We start from the raw sequence: 12247 nt of genomic DNA, 5'->3' as shown, positions 1-12247 counted from the left end.
ATGAATTCGTGCACTGGGCCTCTAGTTTATATATAAAAACAACATAATTGGAGGAATCACCTTTATCTTTTGATGCAGTGAGAATTGTTTTACTTCAAGTACAAATGGTATTTTAAATATTTCCAAAATATTCTACCTGGGTCATTTTACAACATTTACAACATTCTTTCAGCTAGCTTTATAGCTTTGTCTATAAAACAATTCATATATACTAGAGTGTCAAAGTTTTAGGGGCACAGGTCCTAAATTTGTTCTATAGCCCTAAATCTCTTAAGCTGATACTTCAAGTATGGGTGTGTCATGGTGAATAAAATGTCCCTTTTATTATAAGTCAGATAAATTTTAGTTATAAGAATGTCCCATCTCATGGTTACTAACAGATCCAAATTTTTTTGTGATTTTGTGGAAATTTCAGATTTTCATAAAAATGAAAAGTGAGCACTTTTGTTTTAAGTAGATTTTGAAAAATGTCTATTTTAAAATGTTTAATGCATTACTCTTTCCCCCACACTGTTATCCAATTTTGTGCTTAAAATGCCACCTGATCCTAAATCTGGAGATGTCTTTATTAAGTTGTAAATTTGCATTTAAAGCAAAACTAAGATTTAGATATGATTTGATGAAGCTTTAATTCTTCCTCAGTTATGTGAGCTTGGGTAATAGCATTATTAGATTGCCAAAGCTTGCACACGCTCTTAAGCAGCCTTTCCAGAGTTAGTGCCAACATACAGTCAGCTTAAGGTTATTTAGGTTCTTTTTGTCCAATTTTGATATTACAGGCTTCTGTTTCCCCCTTCTGCTACCTACTTTTTTTTCTTTGGTTATTTAATTTATTGCCTTTGAGTGTTTCATTAAGGAGTGAGCCAGTAGGCTGTCAGTCTGTTACTAATTTTGCATCTGTTTGTCAAGATTTAGGAGAATAAAATTCTAAAAACTTAAAGGGGGCATTTAAAATGATCTTTTAATCCAATGACCAAACTCTTCCTTGGTTTGGGATGTCTGTGTATAAATTCTGTGTCTACAATGATATACTTTTGTCAATATGTAGATTTTAAATTAATCAACCTTGTAACTGTGTAATTAAAGCTACTCTTTAATATATTAGATAAATCACATTTAAAACCTATATAATAATTTAAAGTATAACGCTTTTGGTTCACACTGTTATTATCTGGTCTAGCTATCAAGTTATATAACATAACATATTTAGTTGGAAAAATTAAAAATAAATTAGAAATAGTGCTATGAAAAGAAGAGCTCTTTGTTGAGATTTGTTTTTCTTTCTGTATTAAATTGATGATGTACTGTGAATGAACAATTAAAAACATACATCTAGAAAAATTTCTTAAAACACACACCCACAGAAGATAACATAAGCATCCCAGTGAAAGTTTGGAAGACAGAGTAATATATCAGCCAAAATATAATCATACTCTATTTTGTGGATTTTAAAAACCAGCATAATTTCCTTTCAACTAAAGCTTTATGTCCCTGTGTTTTGAAGATGGCTTTGGTCAGTCTTGTATTTATGTTTTTCTTCAATTCTTCTAGAATGCAGAGCCAAGCCAGATGCAGATTCCAAAAGAAACGGTAAGAGCTTTCTCTTTTTCATGATGCAGAGATGTTTGAAAAATAAATGGCACTAACTTCTTACTAATTAAGTAAATATGAAGTTAACTTTTCCTCCCTTTTCCTGGAACATACAGATATTACCCAAGTTTATTAAATTCCAAAGTGGTATTGTCTTAAGGTGACTTACTGTTATTATCCCCAATATAGAATATTTCATGCTTATTTTTGGTTAGACAAAAAAGGGAGATAGATTAGATTAGTTTTCTATTAACTGCATAAGAGAGACCAAAAGTTGGTGATTCTGGTAGTTAGACATATATGTAAAGAACTTCATGAGTTGTGAAACACTATAAGTGGCTACAAAGTGAAAAAATGAAACAAAAACAAAACTTGATTCAGACACAGAAAAAATAGGCAGGACTAAAAGCACAATAGAAACGTGTCATAATAAGGAAAAATAAAATGTCAGTAATTAGGCTAAATATACTAGTTTTCTTAATAACTCAAGAGGTATTTTAGTATAAATTATATTAGCCTATTATGAAGGGGTAGTTTAATAAAAGTAAGTATTCCCAACATGGATTAAAATGCAAATCTAGTTGTGTTCTGTTTGGTAAACAAACCCTAATACATACAGACTGGAAATCTATACTAATAGAAGGATAATATGCTAATTAGATCAGATAGACTGGACATCATCCAGACGTCCTTCCGGACAAAGCCACAGTAGCAGGGCCAAGGCAGAGGTGGTTAGGGGGGATCAGACAGGCAGGCAGAGTGGTTAGGAGTAATCAGGCCAGCAGGGGAGAGCAATTGGAGACCAGGCCGGCAGGGGAGAGTAGTTAGGGGTGATCAGGCAGGCATGCAGGTGAGCGGTTAGGAGCCAGCACACGGATCAGGCCTAAACCAGCATTTGGACATCACCTGAGGGGTCCCGGATTGGAGAGGGTCCAGGCCGGGCTGAGGCCCCCTCCCCCCCCTGTGTAAGAATTTTGTGCACCGGGCCTCTAGTAAAGGAATAAGTTGAGTTCTACCAGGCAGTACTAACACAGTGAAAGTAAGACATGCCATATGAGTTGTGAAAATAATTTTTTAGCATGGGTGCCCTGCATGGGGAAATAAATCAAAGGTGTTTATATTGACATATAATGTCATTTGATAACATTCTAACAGTTAGGGCCTTTTATACATCAAACAACATAGCACAAAACATATCATACCTAAACTCTTGTAAGGAGAAAGAAAATTTAACAAAACCATATTCACATGGTGATGCTAATACATATTTTCAAAAATTGTCATATTAGGTAGACCCAAAATGGTAAGAATATGAAGAATTTGAATAACATAATTAGCAGGTTTGATTTTCTTTACAGATTCATAAATAAGCAAATTTGAATCTAATAAACAAAATATTTAAAACCTATATAATATTTTAAAGCACAGTGCTTGTGGTTCACACTGTTATTATCTGTTCTAGCTACCAAGTTATAATATAACTTATAACTTAGATTTAGTTGGAAAAATTAAGAATAAATTAGAAACAGTACTATGAAGATTTCATAATTACAAAAATGGATGACAAATCAGACCTCAGAGGAAAATCAATAAACAACCTTGAGAATATACATTCATAAGTATGGGTTGTAGAAAATTCATAATCTTAATTTTTTATTTATAAAATCAATAGATCAGTGACAGCTAATCAGAATCACGGTGGTGTGTGTGTGTGTGTGTGTGTGTGTGTGTGTGTGTGGTGGGGTGGGTTGGAAGGTGAGGGAAATTGAACAGATTGATTATAAAGAATAAAGTGAGCACAAGAGTGATTTTTATACTATTTTTAAATGATGACAAAAAGTACTCTAAAACTAAAATACTTATTAGTGATGATAGAAATAGACCTGCTGTGTAGATGTATGTTAAGGGTGGCATTTCAAAATGGTGGTAAAGGATGGTTTCTTTAATGTTTAAAACAATTAATTGGCCATTCAATTTAAAAAGTTAGATTTCTTTTTTTCTCACCATACAGTAAAATAAATCCCAGTTGATTCTGAAATTAAACCTAAAAAAGTACCAAAACATTTTAAGATAAAATATGTGAAAATCTCTTTGTTAACTTTGGGGGAAGAATGCTGTGCAAGCATGAAGACGCCACATGTCCTTAGATAATAAATGGGTGGTAGATTATTTGTGTATGAGTGTGTGCATTTGAATACTTCTGTATATCAATAACCAAACCGTGAACCAGTTTCAAGAGAAATGCTACTTGGGGGCAACATTTTCTAGTGTGATCCCTGGTAAAGAACATTCTTTGTTGTTAGAATCTTAATAAAATAGAAATTCCTGGAAAACAGAATGACTTCAGACATAAACTACATCAGTTAATGCTTATGACAATTTGAGATAGGACATGATTCTGTAAGCAGTAAAGATAGTATGTCCTTTCAAAATATTTAGTCAGTGCTTGTGAGGGCATTGGTCCTGAACTTTTCATTCACTAAGGGGAAGCAGCAGCATGGACTTTTAAGTGTGGTATTTATTCCATTGAGAATCTCATGGTCCATTCTAATCCACTCCTCACCCACAAGCCCTGTGTACGCATGAGAGCATGCCAGAGATAATGACAATTCAGGCACCTTAACAGAAGTAGTACTATACATATACTTGTTGCCTGGGATTTCCAATTACAAATGGAATTTTTTTTCTGAGGAGAGTCTTCCAAGTAAACTAAAAAAGCAGATAGTCTTTTTTCAAATGTTTTCTTTTCAAAATGCGTCCTCATAACTTTGCCATTGTTTCTGCTCTTGCTCTGCGTGGAGTTCCATTTGGGGTTGTGAAAGGCTTTCTGTTAAAATTTTAATTTAGCAAATTGACTTCCAGGGCCTCTCCCACTCTTTATGCCATGTGATGACTAACCATTAAATTAATTTAAGTCTTATAATTCTCTGCTATTATTTAAACTGTCATGTTATTGTAAGCACCTTGAGAACAGATGTGTCCTAAAGCTCAATTAGTTTGTTGACTGATTTTTCACAATGATCCATAACTGATTTAGTCTGAGAAATTAATAAAAAGCATTAAGGTTGATGATTAGGGTAACTGCATAATAGTAACTAATAGACTCTTTTGAACTTTTGTGATGTAAATTTCCTCTACATTGTTGAAATATTGTATTCATTAATGAGTGGGAAATTAGAAACTCTGGTTTTAGGTTACCTAATTCAGAATGGGACAGAAAGCTGAATTATTCAGCAAAGTCTCAAGGTCACTTGTTCCACATCATGAGCAAACTCTTTGCCTTTGAAAAGTTCATTCACTTGATATAGGACACTCTCATGTGAATGTCCAACTTGGATAAGATATTCATGGATATATTAGAGCTCTCCAGATAAAACCAATAGGATGTGTGTATATAAAGAAATATATTTAGTATAATGAATTGGCTTGTGTAATTGTGGATGCTAGCAAGGCTCAAGACCCAGGAGAGCCCTGTTCCAGTTCTATTCCAAAGGCTGGCAGGCTTTAACCCAGTAGAACCAGGGGTACAGATGAAGAACAAAGTCAGTCTGACAATTCACCCTTTGCTCTGAGAGGCCTTTCTGTTCTTCTGCTCAGGCCTTTAACTGATTGGATGAGGTCCACCTACATTGTGGAGGGCAATCTGTTTTATTCAGAGTTTACCAATTTAAATATTTAATCTCATTCATAAATACCCTACAAATTGATACCTAAAATTAACATTAGAATGAGGTATGAAGTTACCTTTTGGCTCAGGCCTTCACTTCCCAAAATGTCACTTTCTTCCTGGACTAATGCAAACCTGAATAGTAAGTAAGCCCTCCAAGAACTCTTCATTAAGATCCAGGTAAGAATATAATTGTATGTTAAACAAATTCAGGGCTATTGGATTAAAGTAGAGCTTTAGAAAATTTTACAGTTTAGAGATGTTACCAGACCATAGAAATAAGATATGTTTACTTCATAGTTAAATTTCATGTCAAAATGAATTCCAGAAAGAGTTAGTGGGTTCTTCTTACAGAAACTGCAGGGATTTATTGGGGAGTTTTGGGGAACCTTCCTGAAAATCAGGAGGCATCTTGATAAGCTAACTTCAGAAGGTATGAATAGCCTTGATTTAGAAATTTAATGAGCAAGGCAATAAGCATGGTTATTAATACGTTCAGTTGACTAATGGTTGTAGTAGATCAAGTAAATGCTACCATATTGACCATCCCTCCTCCCCCGTGAATTGAGAAAACAGTTGAAGAAATTAAGAAATAAGTTCCATTTGCAATAGCATAAAAAAGAGTAAAATACAGTTAGGAATAAATTTAACCAAGGGGTAAAAGATCTGGATGCTGAAAATTATAAGACAATATTGAAAGAAGTTGAAGACACAAATAAATGGAAAGAGAGTCCATATTCATGGATTTGAAAAATTAGTATTGTTAAAATGTTTGTTTTACCCATATGATAATACAGAATCATTGCAATCTATCAACATTTCAATGGCATTTTTCACAGAAATAGAAAAAAAAATCCTAAAATGTACATGGAATTGCAAAAGACCCCCAAATAGCCAAAGCAAAGAACAGCAACGTTGGAGGCACACACTACCTGATTTCAAACTATATTATAAAGCTATAGTAATAAAAACAATATGGTATTGACATAAAAACAGACACATAGATCAAGGAAACAGAATAGAAAGCTGAGAAATGAACCCATGCATATATGGTCAATTAATTGATGATAAAAGAACAGTGGGGAACAACATTCACTAAATGGTTTTGGAAAAATTTGATTACTGCATGCAAAAGAATGAATTTGGCCACCGATTTCACATTCAACTCAAAGTGGATTAAAGATTTGAATGTAAGACTTGAATCCATAAAACTCCTAGAAGTTTTTAGGGGGCAAACTTCTTGACATCAGTCTCAGCAATATATTTTTGTTTGTTTTTTGGATTAGATACCAAAAGGAAAAATAAACAAGTGGGACTAAATCCTACCTAATAATAGACAAATATGCAAATTGACTGTACCTTCGCTATGCCCATGATTGGCCAGGAGGCGCGGGGGGGGCGGGACTTGGGGTGGCTGGGGTAGCTGATTGGGCCGGCGGGACGCTGAGCTTCGTCGCCAGCAGCGGCACGAGCTCAGCGTCTGCGCCATGGCTGTGCTGCGGCACAGAAGGGGCCTCTGGGGCAGCGAGCTGACATCCCGCCCCGCGGACCATCAAAAGCGGGGGAGCCGGCTTCTGAAAGGCCTGCTGCCTGAGTGGACAGGCACTCCGCTCCCCCGCAATCGAAAGCAAAAGTATGGGAGCTGGGTGCCTGTCCACTCAGGTAGCAGGCCTTTCAGAAGCCTCCGCCACGCCGGAGGCTTCTGAAAGGCCTGGTGCACCAGCGATCGAAAGGAAAGCGTGGGAGCTGGAGGCCTGGTGCACCAGTGGACAGGGACCCAGCTCCCCGCAATCAAAAGCAAAAGCATGGGAGCTGGGTGCCTGTCCACTCAGGTAGCAGGCCTTTCAGAAGCCTCCGCCACGCCTGAGGCTTCTGAAAGGCCTGGTGCACCAGCGATCGAAAGCGAAATCGTGGGAGCTGGGTGCCTTTCAGAAGCCTCCGGCTCCTGGTGCACCAGCGGACAGGCACCCAGTTCCCCGTGATCGAAAGGGAAAGTGTGTAGGGGACCCTACACGTGCATTATTGAATCATGCACTGGGCCTCTAGTTAAATATAAAAGCTCTGCACAGCAAAGGAAACAATGAACAGAATTAAAAGGCAATCTGTGGAGTGTGAGAAAATATTTGCAAATCACATATCTGGTAGGAGGTTAATATCTAAAATGTATAAAGAACTCGTAAAACTTAATCTGGTAAAAAAAAAATGGGCAGAGGATCTGAATATAATTTTTCCCAAAAAAGACATACTAATGACCACCAGGTTAGGAAGAGGTACCCAACTAATCATTAGGGTAATACAAATCAAAACCACAAGATATCATCTCATATCTGTTAGAAGAATGTCTTGTCAAAAAGAAAAGAGATAACGTATTGATGACCATATGGAGAAAAGGGAATCCTTATTCACTGTAGAAAAGTAAGTTCATGCAGCCACTATGGAAAACAGTATGAAGGTTCCTCATAAAATTAAAAATAGAACTATCATAGGTTCTAGCAATTCTACTTCTGAGTATACAAGGTATCCCTCCGAAATGTGGATACTCTCTAACAACTGATAGCTCAGTTTTGAAAATGAAATGTATTTTAATAAACACTACCTTTATAATTATTCAAAGTGTATACATACATTTTTTCGGACATCCTATTTATCCAAAGGAAACGAAATCAAGATATCAAAGAGAAAGCTGCACTCCCATTTTTGTTGCAGCATTACTCACTATAGGCAAGTTACGGATAGACATAACTGTACATCAACAGATGAATTGTTAAAAAAAGATACGATATGTGTATGTGGAATATCACATAAAATGGAATATTACCCAGCCAAAAAAAGAAGGACGTCCTACCATTTGCAACAACATGTATCTACCTTTAGGGCATTATGCTAAGTGAAATAAGTCAGAGAGAGAAAGATAAATACTGTTTGATACATGTATAACTTACATATGGAATCTACAAAAGCCAAACTCATAGAAACAGAGAATACAGTGGGGATTCCCAGGGCCTGGGGGTTGGAGAGAAAGGGGAGATGTTGGTCAAAGAGAATAAACTTATAATATGAATAAGCTCTGGACATTTAATGTATAGCATAGTGATTATAATTACAAATACTGGAATATACAGGGTGTCCCCAAAAATGTATACTCACATTTTTAATAATTATGAAGGCAGTGTTTATTAAAATACATTTCATTTTCAAAATTAAGCTATCAGCTGTTAAAGTGTGTATGCTTGCTAAAAAATAGTTCTTGCTAAAAAAATGGTTCCTAAACCATTTGTGGTTCTCAACCTTTCTAATGCCGCGATCCTTTAATACAGTTCCTCATGTTGTGTTGACCCCCAACCATAAAATTATTTTCGTTGTTCCTTCATAACTGTAATTTTGCTACTGTTATGAATCGTAATGTAAATATCTGTGTTTTCCGATGGTCTTAGGCGACCCTGCTAGCGGTTCTTAACCTGTGGGTTGTCCCCTTTCACAGGTTGAGAACCGCTGCTGTAGAGCCTCGATTCATAACAGTAGCAAAATTACAGTTATGAAGTAGCAACGAAAATAATTTTATGGTTGGGGGGTCAACACAACATGAAGAACTGTATTAAAGGGTCGTGGCATTAGAAAGGTTGAGAACCACTGCTTTAAAGTAACACAATGTCAGTTATATCTCAATAAAGCTGGGGATCAGGAGAAAATAGATGAGCCAGACAAAGTAAATGGGGAACCTAATGGGGAAATAAATTATGAGTCATTATATCTTTATTGAAAATTTGTACAAATTCTTTGAGATAAACTCTTCATCAAACAATTCTTTAGGCTTCTAATGTAAGTTAACTTTGATATTCTAGAGAACATAGATGAAAGTGTACAAAACTTTATAGTTTGAGATTTTGTTGAAAATTTATACTATCATACACTAAATAAGTTGACCTTAATGGTTTGGTTTTGAGCATCCAATGTTGCTATTGTCACGAAGAATTTTATAAAACACTAGTGGCCCAGTGCATGAAATTTGTGCACATTAAAAGGGAATTAATTATAGGAAATATTTTAATATTGCTATTTGCCCTTTCTCTATAATGGAAGTGTCAGAGATGAAAGAAAATTAGTAAAATGTATGTGAAAATCTTCCTCCTGTCAGAATCTGGGGCGTGCCATGGGACCCAGAGTCAAGTCCCCACCCACCCGCATGTGATTTAGAGTCAAGTCCTGCCCACCCACGTGCACCTCGAAATCGCGCGAGACCCAGACCTGGCCGGCCCCACACCCATCAAGCCCCGCAGGGCGGGGGGCGCAGCCTCAGTTCCCCCAGCCCGGTGCCAGACTGGGGGTGCAGCCTCAGGTCCCCCGGCCACTGCGCGAGGGCGTGAGAGTGTGATAACCATTTGCATATTAGCTCTTTATTATATAGGATTTACTGTTTCTAGTGCTTTAGATGCTCAAACTTACCTTAAACTTATAAAGTAATTAGATGAATGTAATTCAAATGATACAAACTTATTTAAAAGTCTTATTGCAAAATTGAAATATATTAATATTTTCATGATATTAAAAATAGTAATGACTTCATATAGTGATCTGTCAATGTTTAAGGATTTCATTTGAAATTTCTTATTATAACCATAGTAAGGATTTCTTAATGTTTGGTATGCTTTTCTTTGGGAAATATATCTTATTTTTTATTGTCTTTTTGTGGTATAGTGACAAAATAGATATCTTTAAAATTTAGTGGTTCTTTTCACTATTGAACTCAGATTATTTTAAAGATTATGTTGGTAGTAATACCTGATTTAAAAATAAAAACTATATTAGATACAGAAAAAACTATTCTGAATAATTTAGTAGATATAATTGTTATTCTGATATTTCAGAATTTTCAGAAAAGTTTTAGAATTGTTCAAAGAGCTTCAGTATACCCTTCACCCACTTTCCTCAATTGTTAATTTCCCACTTTTGATATATAACTTTCTTCCATTCCTCCCTCCCCTGCTTTTTTCCATTTTTGATATATAATTTTCTTCCATTCCTCCCTCTCCCATCTTTACACATTGTAATAGCATGCATGAATGAATGAATGAATGAATGAATGAATGAATAAGCATTAAAATCTTGTTCAGGTTCCAGTTTAGGATCAGACATGGGACTTAATCATGTCTCCTTGGTCTCCCTTAATTTGAAACATATCTTTAGTTTATATTTGTTTTTCAGTTTTGAAGAGCAAGTTACTTTGAGAATGTCCCTCAATTTCAGTTTGTGTGACATTTCTTTGAATGGATAAGGATTTTTTTTCTGGCTTAACATTACAGATTAATAATGGTATGAATCATTTATTTTTCAGTATTTGTGTTATCAAGGAACACATTTCTAAATTCTTTAAATTTTACACCCACTATTTGAATTAGAAAAGAGCACAATAAAGCCAGATATGACATTGTTAACTTGGCCAATAGGAAACTTAACCCTAAAATATCATCACAAGTAACACGCATAAATATTCATTTCACATATAGGATAAACTAAAATATTTAACATTAAGCAACTGTAGGAGTAAGTATGACTGGAGGGTTATTTTTTTAATGCAAAAATCTAAATGACCTCTATATTTAAAAATTATCTTCTTAATTAAAAACAGAAATGTTTACTATTTACGATAACAATATATTTAATTATAATATTCACTTTTATAAGAACTTTTGTTAGGTAGCCACTATGGTGTACTTGTTTTGTAAAAGCCAGTTTTCCCCTTGCCAGCACCAGCCCCTGCCCAACATTTCCTTCTCTCCCACACTGTGTATTTGAAGAAGGAGTATTAAAGAATGGTACAGAATGGCGGTTTTATAATACACAAAAGTAATGTATATTGATGGTAGAAAATTAAGTCAAGCAGAGGAAAATATCAACCAATCACCTGCAATTATGTGACTTCAGTGCCACCATTTTGATGTGCATTTTAAAGAATGATTTTCTTCTTTACCTATGTAAATAATATATGTTATATCCCAGGCATATGTCATGTAGCTTATAAATTTTATGTCCCAGGCAGAAGGAAAGACTGATATATCCCTTCCTCATGAAGCTTTTACTGATATGAAAAGACAGACACTGAACAATTTAGAAGAATAGGATATCAAGGCTGATAGTGATTGTGAAGTACTGGAAATTATGATAGTCCACAGGGTAAAACCCAATTTCTTAGTTATAGATGTTTTTGTCTCACTAAATGTTTTTAAAGGATACTTTATCTTAATCTACTTGATATCATACATATATATAGCTTATTTTCAATTTTTAGCTATTGTGATTATAACAGTGTCCACCCTAACAGTTAAATCTTTTTTCCTAACCACAATTAGCTTTTAAATGACATATTGTTAAAAGTTATATTTCTGGGTTAAGCAATAAGCATTGTCAAATTGGCTTCCATATAAAGTGAAACTTTATATTTTCACTAGCAGTGAAGAACATGCCCATTTGCCACACCTTCTGAATTATTGAATATCATTACTTAAAATAACTTATTTTTTTTTTTAGCAATTTGATAACTTTTGTTGATGTGTGTCTTGTTGCAAGTAAGATTGAACCACCTTTTAGTTATTTTTTTGGTCCACTCATCTTTAATGAATTGCTCATTCATATCCTTTTCCCATTTGTTGTGGGAATGTTCACATGTTGTTATTAATTTATCATGACCTATGCAATAAAAATATTAACTCTATGGAGAAGGAGTAACAGAGAAATCAGTAAATTAAGGTGAAGCCATGAGCAGGAACAAACTGCTGTAGTTCTCTACTCACCCCTACCAGATGTGTGAGCTTTTCTACACCAAGCATTTCTGACATTAACTTGGAGTTATTGTAGACCCCACAAGTTAAAGACTTAGTCCCACAAGACTGTCACCCCCTTCAGGTGCCAATGTCAAGGAGTGGTCCCCAGGTCACACACAACTTCTAACTCTCTCCTTGAGTTCAATAATTTGCTAGAACAACAACTCACAGA

The 12247-nt window shown here is 35.2% G+C and overlaps 1 protein-coding gene across 18 annotated transcripts in view; it reads left to right on the top strand.

Annotated features, from left to right (window-relative positions):
• The window catches only part of PARD3 (par-3 family cell polarity regulator), a 699476-nt gene that overhangs the window by 378666 nt on the left and 308563 nt on the right, over window positions 1-12247 (top strand). For all 18 annotated transcript variants that reach the window (XM_054716632.1, XM_054716629.1, XM_054716625.1 and 15 more), the window contains one exon: window positions 1552-1590. In XM_054716632.1, the coding sequence (XP_054572607.1) occupies window positions 1552-1590 (39 nt within the window). The remainder of the gene's footprint in view (window positions 1-1551; window positions 1591-12247) is intronic.

This window comes from Eptesicus fuscus, chromosome 5 (assembly GCF_027574615.1).
Source record: "Eptesicus fuscus isolate TK198812 chromosome 5, DD_ASM_mEF_20220401, whole genome shotgun sequence".
In the NCBI taxonomy this organism is placed as follows: domain Eukaryota; kingdom Metazoa; phylum Chordata; class Mammalia; order Chiroptera; family Vespertilionidae; genus Eptesicus; species Eptesicus fuscus.
The sequence above is the reverse complement of the archived record's forward strand: the minus strand, read 5'-3'. Positions and strand labels throughout refer to the sequence as shown.